The 19144-nt window shown below is 44.3% G+C and overlaps 1 protein-coding gene across 1 annotated transcript in view; it reads left to right on the top strand.

The window, feature by feature from the left end:
- Positions 1-19144, top strand: part of DNAH11 (dynein axonemal heavy chain 11) — a 3642058-nt gene that overhangs the window by 2579982 nt on the left and 1042932 nt on the right. The window contains exon 63 of the mRNA XM_078663510.1: positions 18869-19003. Within this exon, the coding sequence (XP_078519636.1) occupies positions 18869-19003 (135 nt within the window). The remainder of the gene's footprint in view (positions 1-18868; positions 19004-19144) is intronic.

Below are 19144 nucleotides of genomic sequence, written 5' to 3'. Positions count from 1 at the left end.
AGGCAATCAGTAAAATTACTCTCAACTCCAGGCATAAACTCAACTTCAACTGAACTCCTGCAGAGATTTTATCCACCATCATATTCTCAATGAAATGGAGTCAAGGCCCTTCTTCCTAAAAACTCCTCTTTGAATGTCTTGTGATCCGACCTTATCTTGAACAAGTTTCTTCACATACAGTTGCAACACTTATTTCAAACCCAATAAATCGTGAAAGACTCTCAATAACAGAATTGTTCAATTATGAGCCTTTTAGACACTGTGAGTCACAAGCAATAAGTTGCTTAACTCCCTCTCAGCTTTGGAATAATACCGCTTCTTAACCCTTAGAGCTTGCACCCGTAATAATCATGGCTTCATCCTCCAGAGCATATAAATTGCGAGCAGACTGCAAATCTTTCTTGATGGCTCTAAACTCTTCCTCACAATCAATATTTGCCCCTTTAAATAATAACGTTTTCAACTCAATTGTCTTGTCTGCAAAGGTCATGATAAACCTATTACAGTATTTCCCCGCACCGAGAAAAGAAACCAGTTCTTCTTTGTTGGTAGGCTCATTCAAGTTCACAATGGCATCAACTAAATTTTCTTTGTGCTAATACCTGTGCCAGAAATATGGTGTCCCAAATAGTTTACATCTTCCACACCAAACCTACACTTACTTTCCTTAAGATTCAGATGCCTGTTAATCTATTGAGAACTTGACAAACTCTCATCTTATGTGCATCAGGATTACACCCATATACTAAAAGATCATCCTGGTAAGAACGTAAATCTTGTAAACCTTGCTGTACCTTTGACGCTACGCCTTGAAAAGTCAAAGCAGCTGCTTGAAGTCCGAAAGGCATCTTTTGAATTGATATGATCACATGTATGTAATAATTGCCGTCCACTCTTTTTTTTTTGTGATGCAAAACAGGTTATTTCGTACAGTGCCTCTTACGAGGGATCACGTAAGCAAAGTTAATCAAACAGGCAGCGCTTCACACAGCCATTCAGCCCACATCCCGGGGGCCGGGCGGCAAGACACCTCCATGTCGTCCGATCCCTGCTGCCCAGTGAACAAATCGAGCCAACTGCACGTATTATCAATGCGGAAATGGTCATCACTTTTATGTTCCCCCCCCCCAAAAAAAACTTCAGTTCCAGAAAGCATGTACAATAAAAGTTTCATAACAACTAAACCATTTGGTCCTTTAAGGCAGCAACGATACTTTTAAACCCCCCTCCATCCCCTTCAGCCTCCAAAGATCCATCCCCGAGTGATGCATCTCACAATCAGTACCTCCGGGCATCCCTTATGTAAACTTGGATCCCCCCGGTCCCCCCTCCCCCCCTCCGCCCTCCGGGAGTGCAATAGCCTACACCTCTCATCCCTCCCCTCCCAGCCCCCCCGTCTAAGCCATGGTAGTGACGCCATTTTGCCCAGACTCTGCGGAATTTTTTCGGGCACCCCCTTGCCTTGTATGTCACTCTTTCAGCTGCCATATAGAGGTCTAGCCCTCTCCTCCATTCCTCTATGTCCGGTGGCTCCTGCGCTCCCCAGTGTTTTGCAATGTCCCTTTTCGCTACCACCAGTGCAAGCACCAGGAAAGTGATGAGTGGGCGCGGGAGGTCAACCTCAGTGGTCATACCCAACAACGCCACCTTAGGCTCCTGTTGGAGTGGAACTCCCAAGACCTCTCCCAGTTCTGTGAATATGTGTGTCCAATAAATCTGTATCCTGTCACATGCCCATATAGTGTGGAAGAAGTCTCCCTCCTGCTGCAAGCACCTGCGGCAGCGGGCATCTGCCACTCTCCCCATACGGAGGAGACGTTGTCTATCATAGTACGTTCTGTGGAGCACATTAAGCTGGATGAGGCGTAATCTTGACTTGATCGCCACCTCCCTGGGGTGCATCAGGGCCATTTCCCAATCTAGATCTTCCATCTCTCCTACCTCATCCTCCCATATGCCTCTGAGCTTTGCCAGATCCCCCAGCATGTTGTTCGTTAGAGTCTTGTAGGTAAGGGAAACCGCCTGTCCCATCATCTGTTCTTGGAGTAGGCGCCCCTCTAGCGGTGCGTATTCCGGGATATCCCGCAGCAGGATATTCTGAACCCTCCACACATTGCGGAACTGGAGGTATTTAAAGAGCTTTGACTCGTGTAGGCCAAAATCCCCCTGCAGGGCCCTAAAGGTCTTTAGTTCCCCCTTAACAATCACATCGCCTATAGTGGAGATGCCTATATCGTCCCATCGTTGGAATCCGCGTAATTTATCGAGCTCTGTCAGCCATTGACAGTGCCACAGCGGAGTCTGCCGTGTGAGCTTCTTCTCCCACCCCATACGTTTCGTGGCTCTGGTCCAGGCAGTGAGTGTGTGGACCGTTGCCGGGAGGACCCTCGCCCGTCCGGTGCCACCATATAGGTAGCTTAGCAGGTTCTTCGGCGACATTTTATGTCTCTCCAAGGCATATGTCGGGTGGACCGCTGGGGTATGCCGCCAGGCAATTGCCGTCCACTCTTGAGAAACATCATCCAACTCCACCTAATGGCATCTAAAAGTCCTGTCTAAGGTTGTAAAATACTTTGCCTTTCTTAGCACTACTAAGGGTGCTTCCACTGTCTCAATCACAACAAGATAAACTATGTTTTGTAATTCCACTTGTACACTATCTCTCATGCTCAAAGGAATAAGTTGGATCTTAGCCACTATTGATTTTGCCTTCTTTTTTAGCTTAATGGGTCGCTTGTAACCTTTCAAACTCCCAAAACAATCACCCAAAATAATCACCAAATAATAGTTTGAACTCATGAACAAAACTCAGTTCTCTCTGGGTATACATCTTGAATTATTACCTGTGGTTTAGAACTAGGATCAAGGTTGCCTCCTAGTAACTTCTGATGAGGCCAACAAATCAGAATTTCTCCCCTACGAACACCTTTCCTTCAATATCACTGTTTCCCCTAACATCTCAATAGGGAATCCCCCATATCCTCCTAGTTGAATATCCATAGTGTATTGCAATATCCTTTGCAAATCTTTCTTAATACATTTTCTTTGAAATTATCGTTAAGAACAAACAAGAGTCGTAATCTCATGAGCACATATGAAAGTTAACTCTTCATGCCCAGAGGGATGCTCATGTACTGCACTCCTACCTTCACCTTCACAATAGAACAAACATGCACCTGTGTCAGACCACAAGCTAAATCTTCAACTTGAAATATTATCTCCTGCGTAACCTCTTGCTGGGTTTTGCTTTTGTCTTTTTTTGTTCTTACTTATACAAAAGTTTCCAAAATTACCCTTCTTCCTGGGGATTGGGCACCTGGGGAGAATGCCAATTTCGGAGTATACAGATCTTGGCCACCATGGGGGCTGTCAACAGCCACCATAGCCAATGTGAGGGCACATCAACCATGCCCATAAACTTGTGTAACAGAGCCACCATTGCAGAGTTCCGAAAGAGAATAAAGCTAGTGGAGTAGGGGGTCTGCCACAAAGAACGTCAACATGGCACCAGGCTAGAACAGGACCATGAAACATGTAACAGGTCACACGCAGCAGAGGAGCAGTACCAACAAGTATCTGGTGGCAGGAGCTGAATTCTACACAGTTTATATTGTGTCCAGTACCAATTTTGGAGAATAGTAATATTTCAGACGCGCCTCTCTGAGGGAGCGATTGTGACCATCCAAGACTTCCCTCCAGTGCTTGTCAGAATATTCGGTACCCAGATTCTTGTGCCAGTACACCCAAGATGAGATGCGTGTGTCCTGAGACTAAACATTCTCAATAAGTATTTGATACAAATTAGAGATGGCCCCACTGGAGAGACCCCACAGAATGAGGAATACAGCACCAGGGTTACGGGAGGTTAATGGGGTCTCATCCCAAAAGACCCTAGAGGCAGTACTCAGCTGCCAGTATCGCCAGAGTTTTGACTGGGGTAGTTGGAATGTAGATCTGAGCACTGCAAATGAATAATTACCCTGCGGTTGGTGCCCGGCTGACCGAATCACCTGTTACACCCAGAGCACTCAGGTAAACGGGTGTCGGGCAATAGCAGTGCCCTCATTAGACCACAATGGTGCTGCTTTTTGGACTGCAAATTAACTTCCAGGAGCCTATATATTGAACCGGAGAACCATAACCATTTTTGCCATCTGGACTCTCCCCCACAGGGAGACCTACAGAGCAGACCACTGAGCGAAGTCCTGATCCATGCAGGTCATAAGAGGCTGGATGTTATCCTGCACCATATTAGAAAGAATCCTGTTGATCAGTAGGCCCAAATAAATCAAACCCTTCTGCTTCCATGTGAAGCCATATGTGGTCAAAGAGTGCTAGGGTTCACAGAGTGTCAATGGAAGCACCTCACTCTTGGTCCAGTTGAGAAGACTTAAAAATCATCAATCAAGGAGATAAGATGCAGAACCCATCAGGTCACTCGAGGAGAATAAAATATCAGCGTAAAGTAGGATCTTGCATAAATCACAGGGGTATCAATACCCCGGATAAGGGCAGACTGGCAGATAGCAGGCCGCTCGGGGCTCCAATGCCAATAAAAACATAAGAGGGCACAATAGACACTCCTGCCTTGTCCCCTGTCTTATAGCAAAGGTTGAAACAAGAGAACGCCGCAATCAAACTGTGCCGTGAGAAATATGTAAAGCACTTGACTTTGGCAAAAAGCCGAGACCCAGTCCAGCCCTGTCTAGCGTGCAGAATAAGTACCCCCACTTCACTCTATAGAAAGCCTTCTCGGCATCCAAAGACAGGAGAAGTTTATTATCATCGACATGCCAAATGACGTTAGCCAGGAGGCAGACGTGGTTGCAAGATGAGGGGCCAGGCATGAAGCTTACTTGAGACTGATGGTTAAGGTTCGGTGTAACCCACTTGAGAGAAGTTGCTAGGACCTTCACAAGCACCTTTATGTCCCCATTGTTAAGTGAAATTGGCAGCAGATTTTGCAACTAGTATGGTCTTTGCTGGGCTTCAAAATTAGACTATTGAATGTTTTGGTATATTCTTGGTGCAGTGTGTTGGGTCCTTCCAACTTTTTAAAGAGTTTGTAGAGCAGGGGGACCACCAAGTCCTTATTGATCTTATGAAACTCTATTGGGAACTTGTCATTCCCTGGGCCTTTCTATTAGACATAGTCCCAGTGGTATCCACTATCTCTTCCTCCGCTATATCAACCTCTAGGATCTGACGGGCGGCCACTGGCAAGGTGTTCGAGCGGACGATCCGGAAAAAATCCTGCTCCAAGGTCTGATCCGTAGGAGCCTTTGAGCAATAAGCTGTGCCAAGAAAGTGGGCAAATGCCTCCATGATCTCCACCGGGTGCATCAGGAGTTCCCCCATCTCTATGTGGATAGCCTTTATGCCTGGGAGGTTAAATGGGTATTTAACTCATATTTTGTGTGGTCCTAGTGACTCGGGAGATCCGGGGTGTAATGCCTCATTTAAGCCTTCGAGAGGGACTGACTGTTGCCCTCTAGCTTAGCCTGCTCTTCATGGCCCCCATTTGCAAAGCACCAAATCTTGCGTCAGAGTACCCCTCACAGTGACCCTACCCGCCTCCCATAGAAGCTGTGAGGAGGACGTAGAAAGCTCATTTTTTCTGAGATAGCTGCAGAAGTGCTTCCACAACTCTTTTTTGCTTCTGGTGTCTGATAATGGGAACGATTTAACCTCCAGTGCTTAAAGGGAGGGGAGAGATGGCACAGGTCAAGCTCCAGTAAGACATACGCATGGTCTGAGATCTCCCTGCAATAGAACAGTCCCGCATTAAGGGCGAGGTAGAGTGTAAGAGAAGGAAAAAGTCAATCAGAACAAGTCCCATGCACACATGACAGGAAAAAAGTGTTTGCTGCCCCAAGGGTGTGTTAAACGGCAGGAGTCAAGCAGCCCATGATCTCCCATGACATTATGCAGGACCACCTTATACCTTGCATTGGATCTATCCAGAGGACCAGATGAGTCAAGGTGGGTGTCCAAAGCCATATTCCAGCCCCCCTGACTGTGAGGAGAGAAAAGGAATACACAGAGCCTACAATCAGGGTCAAGCCTAAGGTCTTAGATGTCATGAAATATAGTGACCCAGGGGATCTGTCCAAGTTTTTAAAACTGTAACTAAAATTACTTGTGGAAAAGGATGGCAACCCTGCACTAACTAAGGAGGGGGGCTAACAGGATCACCCGCCCCAGCCGCGACGGGCAGATTGCTATTTCTGGTATGTCCAAAGTTTGTCATCCTCCAAAGGCAGTAAATGGGTCTCCTGCAGGAGGGCAATATCGGGGGAGTGTGTCGCTACACAAGTAAGAGCTTTCCTAGGCTTACTGAAATTGGTAAGGCTGCTTGTGGCAGAGTAAGCATGAAATAACTGGCCTTGGTGCATTGGGACATGTCACCCCTGACTCATATCAGATGTGCCCTTTGGAATTCCAGCAGCGGGGTGAAGGGGAGACTAGTGAGGTCAGAGAGGAACGTGGTCAGCACCCCAGACATGTCTGCTACCTTAGCCCCTATGCCACACCATGGAAGCGTGTATCTCACACAAAGGGTCAAAAGGAAGTGTAAACTACTAGATAGACAAACAAGTTCTATACTGTTTCCAGGAATTATTATGCTCGCACAGAGTAAAGGGTAGGGCCAGGAGAATAAATAAACTGGGAACACAAGGTGGGGGCAGTCCAGGTGTTTGGACGAGAACCCTCACTCACCCAAGGGTGACATGCTTTATCATTGGGTCCTTCCACACACTGGGACCGCAAGGTACCCAGTGTGGGCTATAGCTTTCCCGCAGGAAAGGAGAAGGAGTGTTTTCAAAATGCACGTCTCTATGTTTAATCCCTCTAGGGAAAAAGTCAGGGGCAGAGTGCAACAGAAAGAGTGGTGTAAAACTATCTCAATGAGGACAACACAACTTTATTCCTATGTCCTAATGGATAGAGGTAAAAAGCATAGTGAGACAGGGTTATGGATATACACCCTGTATTCGGTCAACAAGTTTCTGCCATATGTGACTTAGATGTTCCAGGTATTCTTCAGGACCATAATGTAGTGTCACTCTGCTACAATAACGTGTGCAAATTATCATTTCAAAATATTGAAATTAAACCCAAGCCTATATCTTGACCAACAGTGCACAGTGGCAACAAGTTGATGAGTGGGTCAGGTGGCCCTAAAAAGAAATACATATGCATGTATCAAACATATACATTAATATAACTTTCAAACACACCAATGTGCACCATCACCTTAGCCAATCGTGTATACATATTCCCAAGAATTGTTTGTAAATATGCCTTACCCATGTGTAAAGTACAACTCTACCTTCTACAGAGTTTCTTCACACGTCAAGCTCTCTAATCAGGTATAGTAACATAAGTAAAGATATGAAAAAACACTATGAATACACACATATCTAAAAGCAGTCAGCACAGTACTGAGGTGGACGAATATATAAATCTTATCTCAGATGAATCATTGAATGGAATGATGTATAAATGTAGAAGTGGAGGTGAAGAAAACTGAGTGGAGGGGATGCTATGAGTGTTATTCTAGTAATACGCCCATTATTCCCCCTAAAATTCCGACTGTATTCTGAGTGTGTTGTACATCAACCAATGCAGAGATCAATGCAAGATTCATACTTGGGCCAAATCAGTGCCTGTTGTGAATCGCATCACATATGAACCCAGGCCTTCAAACCAAAAAAGTAGTTGACAAATACCAAGAAATGGTAGCCGGAACGTTAAGGCAAAGCTCACAGAGGGCGGTCAAAACCCAGAATACAGCCCGTAAGAACGACCTAGAATGAGTCCTGGTTGTCCGCCACACTAGGAATCCCTCCCATCCCTTCAGGCCACGCGCATAACCTTGGCATCATACTGGACTTCTCAATCTCAATGAACCACCAAATCAATGCAGTATCCTCATCCTGTTTCCACACGCTCCGCCTACTTTGAAAGACATTCAGATGGATCCCCCCACAAAATCCAGAAAGACAGTCCCCCAATCATCACCAGTAGACTGGACTACGACAAGGCACTCTACGCTGGCGTCACGAAAAACAGCTCAGGATACTACAGAACATCCAAAACGCCACAGCCACACCGGTCCTAGACATCCCCCGCCACAACCACATGACATGACACCTCCGACAACTCCACTGGCTACCTATCAACAAGAGAATCATCTCAAGCTCCTCACACATTACCTACAAAGCACTCCTCGACACAGGACCAGAATATCTGAGCCACTGCCTCGTCTTCCACACGTCACCCTGGCCTCAATCCCACGGATCCACAAGACCAGAACTGATGGAAAATCCTTCTCCTACCTCACTGCCAAGACCAGGAAGACCCTGCCCCTCCAGCTCAGGCAATCCACTTGGTTGACACAGGTCAGGTAGGATTTCAAGACCTGGCTCTTCCACTGAACCTCCACACCCAGACAGATCAGCAGCCCCCCCAGTGCCTTGAGACCCTCATGGGTGAGTAGCCGTGCTCTACCAACCCCTGATTGATTGAATGATCCAAGTATTCTTCCTACTTGAAGGATAAGCCTCTCCGAGAGACCACAAATGTGTTTTGGCTACAATGCAATCTTCTGGGACTATTCTGGCAAATCTAGTAGAAAGTTATACCTGGCAATATTAGTATGCATGTGTGCCCTTATTGCTGATAGATGAGGAATGCCTCTTTCTTTAATAATGAGAAATATTCTTATAGAGCCTGAGAAGGTGCTACCACTTCCCTCTAGTGTGATGATCTACTGCAGTACTTCCCAAACCTTTTAGAATCACAACCCGCTTTTTGGTAGGGCAAACTTTTACGAGCTTCCTAGCTTCAATGGAGATGAGGCAGGCGATTTGTCAAATATAACTTAAGTATTGTGTGGTAGCACATTGTCATTTACAGACAGCACATATTCCATTGAAAGGGTCACAAAATTGCACAGACATACAGTTTTACAGAGCAAACTATATTGCACTCATCTTTGCCTTTTTCTCTAAGACCAAAATGGGGTATTTCCACAATAGTCCCGTTTACTGGCAGATAATGACGATCTGTGTGGAAATCTGGTTTCAGTGAATATTTATTTTTTGTGCATCAACAAGTATAGTGTATTGGCGTGGACCAATTTAAATCTTTGTTTCCGTCACACTTCAACAAATGTGCTTCATTCTGGCTTTCCTAACTGCTGAATGTGTACAGTTCACTTACAGGTATTTACATTTTGTTGAGTTATGAAAAAATGACTTCCTACCGCCTTTCACACTTCATGTACCCCAGCACGATTTTTTACTTATCTTTCCCTGACAGCAAAGTGAGGAGCGCTTGTAAACACCAGTCCCCATGTTAAAAAATAAGCACCAGAAGACAAACCTGAAATTTGATCTGTGTTTGAAGCACATCAAATGTGACCGAATAAATTCAGAATTTAAAGGATTTTTATTTATTTTTTTGACTTTTGCGACCAACCACCAATCAGCTCGCGAACCCACTGTTTGGGAAACACTGATCCTACTGGCATTAGTAGGAAATCATAACTGGTTGCTTTTCATCCTTTGTAGTAAAGTTTTGATGTTTAACTTAATGTAGCATCAGTGATCTCAAAAGCATGGGCACACTGCAGTTGCCACAGAGTGCCTAAGGTCATACACTGTGCTTTCATCTCAAATTAAGGATTCTCCTGCTTTCTTGGTCTTTGCAGTGGCCTTAGACATAACCTGTGGCCATTTGCTAAACTCTGCCCCAAATCACATATTTGCACTATGTGCAGCAGTGTCTGGACTTCGGCATGCCCTGTGCCTGCTCCCCTTAGCCACAAACACCAATGCAGTGGTCACAAGACATGGCTTTTGGGAACACCCAATGCAACTCCACATTGCACTAAAGCCTTTGACCATGAATAACAAGATCTGGTTCTAGAAATTGCTGCTCATGAGTTCTAGTCATGTATAATCGCTTTTAGACATACACTACATTCATTCACCAAAACAACATCTACACTTCTTCTTTGAAAGTTTACAGATGTCTGGGGTCGTTTTGTCAGTCCTCTGGCCATGCTCACGCCCAGTTTACATTCCCCAGAGTCTACTGTACATGACTTTCAAATGAGTGCAGCAGACTCTGCACTCACAATGCTTTTCTGCAAAGCCTGCTGCCGAGGACCTTTTGCAATCTGAACGAGGCTATGGTCATTGAACATGATCTGCAGCCACAACGTGTGTTCCCAGTGCCTGCAGACTAAAGTCTCAGGCTGTGATGTGTGGCATGTGATAGCACCGGTACTCAGGCCATACTGTCCAGATAATTACGGTATCAATAAGAAGGGACATAACTTACTCCTGCATTGCTACCGGGGCGCCAAACTTCACAGTATGGGTATAAACACAGGTTGCGTACATCCAAACACCAATTTATAAAGATCCAAAAAAAGGATATAAAGATGTCTTTCGAAATTGCATGGTCAGGCTATGTTCCCAAGGCCCTGAGGGTACCATGAGCATTGATAATGAGCAAAGGGAATTATCATACATGCTCTGTGCCTCCCGCTCATACGGAGAGGCTTTGTGGGTACTGAGAGAACTGAGACAAGGTGGCGGGCATGGCCAAAGGCCATACCTTGCTCCCAGTGCCTGATCGGCAAGGCCACAGATCTTGCAATCACTATATGCACAGAAAGTGGCTGCAGGGCATGACCAGAAGTTTATGTCATGCGGGTACTCAAGGCATGCATACAGAGTGTACAGCCTGGTTGAGAACCATGCTTTGCATTTACCATTTGCTAAGCATGGCCACATTAAATGCCATGTAGGTTCTGTAAGCATGGGCACTGGGTCTGAGGACAGTGGCAAAAGTCTGCACCTACTACGCAGAGGGCATGGCCGTCAGACCATGCCCTCAAAATGGTGTAGACATTGAACTTTATATGGCTATTAATTTGGCACATAGTGCAAAACGAGTGCATTCCCACTCACAGGAAATTGATAGTGAAGGAGAATATTTTGCTAAGTGATATACCCTGCTTCCAGATTTTGTTCCCTGTGGCCAAAAGCCCATGCACAGTGCGTTCTTGGGGCATGGATTGCAGAGTGTAGTATATGCCCCAGGCCATATCCTGTGCACACATACCTAATGCACCCAGCCAATGGTTACGGATATATGGGGGGGCTTGTGTCAGGGCATGGTGAAGGGTAGGCCCAGAGCCTGCTGTTTCACAAACATGAATGCACATTCGATTATAAGAGGAGAGGGTTGAGAGTAGCTGCAAGCTATGCCCTTCATCCAGAGTCCTCTGTGTGTGGGCAAAGGTTGCATACAGTGGCGTGAAAGTGAATGGGAGCTTATCACAGAGTGTGGCTGGAAACTAAGCCATTTGCCCAGTGTCTTCAGCTATGCACAATGGTGTCTTCAGCTATTCAAAATGGACCCATACCTTGACAATAGGCCAACACGTACTATAAAAAAATCACAAAACATTCATGGAAAGTCAATGGAATTCAAATACCACTAAGAACGTCATTTGACGGTAGTTTATTGAGCAGTAATCATGCAATGTATTAGTTCTACCCTATTACATTCTACCTTGAAGTACATCACTCCTAAACATCCTTCTCTGTGCTTTATTCATGCACTGCAAGTGCCCACTGCGACTTGAGCTAGATGTCTGGGACATCAGGGAAATTAACATATCCTCTTATCTCTCTTTTTGTTGGTGGGAAAATATGGCTCAAATCTTGGCACAGCTAGATATAGAACCTTGCTGATGATGGAGCCGGGTTCCACGTTCTAGACTTACTCTGGAACCCCTGCTCAATGATCTTTGTTGCCTGCTTTGCAAGTGTGATGGGGAGAAAAATCATTAGCCAATTATACATTACCATTGCCCATGATACTAAAGGAACACAGACTCCTAATCCAGATTTAAATATATTTATTATAAAGCCAAGAAAAGTAGGAAATATAGACACCACAAAATGAGAGTGTAAAAAAACATGGGCACTAATACAAAACCAAAACTGCGAATAACTTTTAGACGGTGCAATAGACACAGAATAACCAATTCCAAAAGCAGGACACAAATGATTATAGAGACCACATAAAGAGTCTTCTTCATTGACGGTCCATAAAAAAAGCATTAATCTGTCCCTATACTACCTCTAACGTGACATCCCTACGTAGCATTTTCCCGGGCAAATCCCCAGAAAGGTGTCAGCAGATGAAGACTTCCTAAGAAGCGCACTCACCGTTGAATGGGTCAAGTAGCGTAAAGCTACAGAGCTCTTTGTAAGATCATCTGCCCTCTCCAGGTAAGGCAGCAGTCCCCAGGCTCTATCCCTGGTCCCAATGCCTAAGTTGAAAATCACCCCTCCAAATGTATCACATGATCGCCTCATTCAGTTGGACAACTCCTTGTAGCTAACTTTCCATGAAGTAATAACGCATCCAGGCTCTTGCCCGATGACCTTGGTTCCCAGGCCTTTCTAGACACGAAAGACATCCTCCTACATTATCAGCTCTGCTTATTCAAAGGCTTCCTTTCCTCCCTAGGTCTGTCTAACTCCTGAAACAAAGAAGTTATTCTAACTTACGAGGACAAATTATTTCACCTGCAACACAAATGTGAAAAGAAAATATTCCACAGGCATATACATTCTAATAAACAACTTCAACATAAGAGTGAACTGGAAGAAACTAAAGTTTGGCCTACGGAGTTCGGCTAACAGAAGAACAATACACATGTTTAAAATATGAGCATATATGAGCCAATAATATAAAACGTTCATTAGTCATGAATACACTTCACACGTATAGTATTCATCTAAACATTCACATTTACTACGCTAAGTCTTTGATTACACAAAGAAAATATCTAACACTTCTCTTACACAATATTGCAATCTACGTTCAAATATCCTAAGGTTAATACCACAACAGATTATATGTGGGTGCGGACTAACAATGATTATATTGCACCCCTACAAATGGAAGAGCAAAGTTGCGCTCTATCACTGACAAGCATACTTTCAGTAGGTGGTGTCCGAGTAATTAAACTGAGCTTCTATGTAGGAAGGGAGGAACAAAATATTTATATGAATTTTGAAACAAGAGAAATTCTCCTTGTTCCCCCCCCCCCCTGTGTAGCAAAATGTTGCATCACAAGTAGAAAAAAAGGCCAAAACAGTGGCTTTTAGGTACATTGAGAGAGTAGGGCAGTGTATTTACCTTAATGATCATTTGTGAGAAATCGGGTTGTTGATTGAGTGGAGTGCTTACCCTGCTCAGGCAACAGTCACAATCCTGCTTTGGTTGTACCACAAAAGTTAATAAATCAATCTGTGGTTAACCCTTTGGAAGCTTGGCACAAAATCAGTCAGGTTTAACTTGGAGGCAATGTATAAAGTATTTATGCAGCACACAAATGGTGATATATTGCAAACAAAACACCTGAAAATGTCCACTCCGAATTGAAAACATAGAGTACATTTCAATACATTATTTGACACCAATATGACACAATTTCAATCAGTCTAACCTGAGTCATGAATTTTTAAAGTTTAAGTTAAACAATAAGTGCCTAAAAGATCAACGCGCCAACCATCGACATCTAGTCAAAAAAGACCAGGTTAAAGTTGAAAAATATGGCCAATTTCAATGGAACGCAGGCCAGACACAAGAAGTGCATTATGCCTGACTGGTGGTAAACTTTGGACTTAGAAGAAATCTCCACAAAATTGTCTGAGAAGTTAAAGTACCAGCGGGACAAGGCTGCAGACAGTGTCTGAGGAGGAGACTTTGTCGTCATGGAGCCTCTGGACAAAGTCGCAGTGAAGATTTCTTCGTTTGGACTTGGTCTCATCTTTGAAAGTAGAAAAATCTCCAGCTTAATGAAACTGCAGGCTGTAGCCAACAAGGGTTCCACGAGGTCAGATGACCCTTACCACTGATACTCATTGTACGGTCAACTGAGCCACATGCGGCCCTCCAGACCCTTTCTTGAGGCCTTCCATATGCGCATTCTATTGCCTTTTGAAGCCTGATTCAGTGAAAGCAGCAACTTTCATGTCCGAGTTCTTCCCAGTTTTATAATTATTATCTAAAAATACATTTCATTACACACGATGGGCACTGCAGAAATGTACAGAAGACTAAATTAACGCATTTCTAAGGCACTTTAGCATATCATGATAGCTTATTAAAACTTAAATCATTTATTTATTTAAGCACTGCTTTTTGAAGGTGAGATTTTCTCAACGTATTTTCTCTGGTTTGGAAAACACATGAAGAAGAATAAACAACAAAATATACAGAAATGTATGCTTTAAGTAGATTTCAGAAGAAAGCAGACATATGTTGTTTTCAATCTTACTCTGCATCCATGATTGCTCCTCTAATCCTCCTGCCCTCACCAATGGGGCCCGGGTCAAACCCTAAACATTTACCTTTGGCCCCTTAGTAAATATTTGTGACTACCCGTGCCTTATATGAAGGCCCGTTGAACAGGATTTACTGCTGTTGAAAAGGACGTAGCGGGAGCTTCTGCAAAGTCAGGTCGACCAGAGATGCACCTTGGGTGGATCGACAAGCATGCAGGTCCTGATCTTCTCTCTGTTCTCAGAGTACGTTTGGCCCAAATCTGTTTTTAAGTCCAAAGATTTGGATTTTGGCTAACTGGCCACTTTTTACACCACTACCAAGGGACGAGGATTGGAGAGACACTGCTTGTAGGGCCAGAAATCACTCAGGATGGGTCTGTGTTCAAGATGGAGGGAGCTTTTCTGTTCCTGATCAAGAGACCGGCTAGCTAGCCCTTGGAGTCACTCTGGTAGTCCTGGGTTCAAGAAGTGAAGCAGAGCTCAGTGCAGGCCTCTGAGGGTTCAAGACAGAGTTCAGGCACCAGAGCAATCCTTCCCGGTGCATCAAAACAGTCTTTTGAAATACACAATAGGCTATAGCAGCAGGCAGTCGTCTGACAGTCCTTCTGCAGGTCCAGAAAGTGAACTGAAGAGTGGGTCTGAGGGTCCTATTTGTACATCTGGTGTCTTCTTTGAAGTTGGAGAAGTTTCTAGAATTTTCCCTTTGAAGTGCTGGTTTCCTACCTACCCGGCCCTGGCTCCAGCATGACTGCATGAACAAGGAAGTGGTGTGAAGTCCTTTGTGTGATGGCAGAGCAGAGTCTCTTAACTTGCAAGTGGGGCTGTGCCCAGTTCCAGACCCCCATCCTGCTAGTTTTGGCCCATCCAGCCACACCGAATCCCTATATATTGTGTGGCTTTCTCAGTGGAATAAACAAAGTACAACTGTCAACTACACCCAGTCATATGACCCAGGAACAAGCTGAACACACAAAATAGCTAGAATACGAAAATGCCAACTTTCTAAGCTTGGCATTTTCAAAATTGTAACTTAAAATCCAACTTTGACATTTAAGAGGATTTTAAATTACAATTCCTTAGACACCAAACCTCCTACCTGATCCTCATCAAAAGTTAGCACTTGTTAAATGTAGTAAGACAACCCAATGTTATCCTATGGGAGGCGTAGGCCTCCCAGTAGTGAAAAACTAATTCAGGAGTTGTTCGCTACTAGAACGTGTCTATCTAGCCGCGCTGGACTGGGACAAAGTCAAACTTTTAGGCTGAACGCTGTGGTGCGCGGGTCAGATGGGCTGAGCGCTAGGTCCCAGTCAATAGTTTACCTTCAGACCTAGTCTTTTCAAGGAGCTTTTCTCTCTATGTCAATTCCTCTTGCTCCTCGGATCCAGAGTTTGAGTGGATGATGGCGGCCTGCTGCAGCTTAGTGGATTGGAGAAATTATGGGCATCGAATCCTCCGGCATCGACAGCGCGGACTGTCTCAAACCGGTTGTTGACAGCTTCCCTCTCAGCCTCTTGTTGGGCTCCATCTGCAGCTTTTCAGCGGGACGAACCAGCAAGGTAGATACGATAGGCGAGTCATTGTCGGTGGATAGACTCTTGACATTGGGCCGGTCTCCTCCTGGAACTTTTCTGCAAAACTTTGCAAAAAGTTTCGTTTGTCCACAGATGTTCCTTGTGGGGTGTCCCTCTGGAAAATGTAAGGGTCCACTAGCTCTGGCTAAGGACTCAGAGAATCTGGATTGCCTCTAGTCGGCTAGGACTCAATTTCCCACAATGCACCTGTACATCCAGAAAAATTCCATTTGCAACTGGTCAGCTGGGGCGATTCTCTCCTTGGCTTTGCAGGTGACTTCTTCCTGCTCTATTGTACCTGTTGCTCATCAGGGAGTTCACTCCTTTTCCATTTACACAGACACAGTACTTTCATTGTGGAACCTTGTGAGTGCAGCAGGGGCAGTCTTTCCAAGTGCAAGCCTTTCGTGGTGCAGTTCAAGGGTCCAGCAGGGCAGTCCTTCTTCTTCTGGTGGTCCATGTAGTGTTCCAGGTAGTGTTATGAGGAGCTTCGGCAACTCTCCCATATTTATCCTCTATTCTGGGCTGGTAAGGGGGGCACCCCAACCAGTAAGGGTAAAGTTACCTCCTTATGCTGTAACCACTTTCTTGCGAAGTGTGGCATATTTCTGACGTAGAATGCACTGCTCTTTAAAAATGAAACTGATGAAAATCTCTCTGTGTGTTTTTGTAACGTAACTCAAAAGTGGGGCTAACATCAGACTACACTCCCCTTCCAGCCCCTCTCCTAATCTAATTAGGGGGGCTCCCATCTGGCTGGGGATCAAGAAAGGGACGGCTGGCCTGGCCCCTTTGAAATCCTATCCCCCCAACCCCCTCCCTCTCCCTGGCACCTCCAGAAAGCAAATCTCCTCATGTCAAATGGCTGTATTGTTTCAGCCCCAGGCCGCTTCACACCTGCTCAGGGAGCTGCTTGGCTCAGGCTGAAAAAGGCAGACCAATTGAAAAGGTTCTCAAACTACTTTCCTTTAATAGTTATATTAAATCTAACCTTGGAAAGTTGTTGCATTTAATGTGACCATTCATGTTATACTTGGAATTATACTGCTAACTAGTTCCAAAGCAAATTTTGACTTTGTTAAGTTTAATAAAGCGTTCCCCATTTTAGGCTATGGGGCTAGCGACACTACAACAGGAAAAATTACTTTGGTTGTTTTCCTTCCCATGGCTTATAAAACATCTTTTATATTGTCCCTGCTTTTTATTACTATGCACCCTCACCTTCGGGCACCTACAGCAGACTTGAGAACGACTTATAAGTAATAAAAAAAGTCATTTTTGACTTAGGAAGTACTTTTAATTCCAAAGTCTAATTTGGACATTTTATTTAGGCAGGTCTGGCTTTAAGAGGACATCAGACACCACAGCAGTGCATACGTAAATGCATTAAGTCACCGGGGTCTCTGAACCTACATGCCCTACCATATACTAGGGACCTACAAGTAGGTTGTCACTGCCAATTAGAAATATACTAATTACCATATACCTTTAGATGACAGAGCACTGGTCCTGTGCCCAGTTAGCAGAGCCCAGGGCACTTTCAGAGTCAATAACCATCAGCATCAGCCAAAATATAGGAGTGATAAGGGCGAAAAATCTGTCTTTCCTACAGTGATGTGTTCCATTTAAAGCTGCAAAAACTAGACAGGGTTTAATATGTAAATAAAAAGAAAAGTAAAATAAGTGAAGGGTCCCAAAATTTCAGGACCCTGATGTCTGACGAATACTGAGATTGACAAATACCAAGGCTGCCTACTTTTCATTCCTCCCATGCTTCTTCCTTACAAGCCACCCTACACTTCGTGGCTTTTTATTTACATTTTTACAGGTTCTTTTCAACCCCACGTTCTACCTTTGACACTGTTTTCCGTCTCCCATTTCCTCCTGCTCTCTACCTTTTCTGCCGTTATCTCTCTTCTTCTGGGTCAAAGTGTGATTCGGAAAAAAAATGAGTGCCAATAACGAAAATGAGTTCCGGAACACAAAACCCTCACCCAGCGGCACAAATTAAGTATTGAAATTTCCTGATTTAAAATGTTTTTGACACGCTTGAAAGTTAGAGAACTTAGAACTGTCTTTGTCTACTACATAAAGAGTATTCCACTTTTGCATCCGAGGACAGATTTTGAGTGTAATGTGTGGAGATTCAGCAGAAAAAAAGGGGTTAAAGCTCAGATCAGCTAACAGGCCAAAGGAAACTGATGCTGTGTTTTTTTTTATAATGAACTGCAAGTTAACTTTCATTTGGAATTAAGAAATATCGGTTTTGGGATTAGAGTTGGCTATTGATCTGTTCTGGTTTCTATTTTTGTATTGTGGCAGCTACCCCAGTGCATCGAATTTAGCATGAGAATAGAAATATTTGTATGCTGGTGAACTACAACCAATACACGCACTCAATCAATGTAAAACCCTTACAATTTCTAACACTATCCCTAACATGGCAGCAGGGAAATGATGCAGGAAAACGATGAAGTGGTTGTTAAAATCTCTTAAAATGGATAAAGAAACAGTGAACTGTGGTTACTCTTCGGTCATGATGAGTGTGATCAGGCTAGCAAAAACGAAAGGAAGAAAAAAAATTACAGATCTAATTCACTCAGCCTCCCTGTGTGACTATAGAATATATATGTGTTGTGTCACCCACCAATCAGGCAGTCTCTTCAAATGCTATTATGAACAAGTAATACGTTCCCCAGTGTCTGCGCTGTAAAAACAAAATACCAGCCCGGCTACTTACTGTTAACAAAGTGATCACAGTGCTATTTTCTGCTGTGTGCCTTTCACATCCTGATATATCTGATCTGTCTACAAATTGACTCTGCACCTCCATCGCTCCAGAGAATGCTAAAGACGTGTAATGGTGGTCATCCTTCAGCTGAATTTATTCTTCATTCCTCTGGGCAGGAGCTGGATAATCATTTGGGAAGACTCACGGCTTCCTATGAGAAAGCGATAGCCGAGAAGGTCCGCTGCCAAGAAGATGTTCATCAAACCAACCGTACAATAGAGTTAGCGAACAGACTCGTCAAGGGACTCGAGGCAAGTACTCTTTATCCCATTTCTGCTCCATGTGATGCATAACTAGCTGCAACTGATGAGATCACTGGGGTGTTAAATGCGCTAAGTGCCTGGATGTAGCTTCAGATCTTAACATATAGTGCAATGCTGCTGCTGTCTCAT

Source organism: Lissotriton helveticus, chromosome 10 (genome assembly GCF_964261635.1).
Source record: "Lissotriton helveticus chromosome 10, aLisHel1.1, whole genome shotgun sequence".
NCBI classification, from domain to species: domain Eukaryota; kingdom Metazoa; phylum Chordata; class Amphibia; order Caudata; family Salamandridae; genus Lissotriton; species Lissotriton helveticus.
The sequence above is the reverse complement of the archived record's forward strand: the minus strand, read 5'-3'. Positions and strand labels throughout refer to the sequence as shown.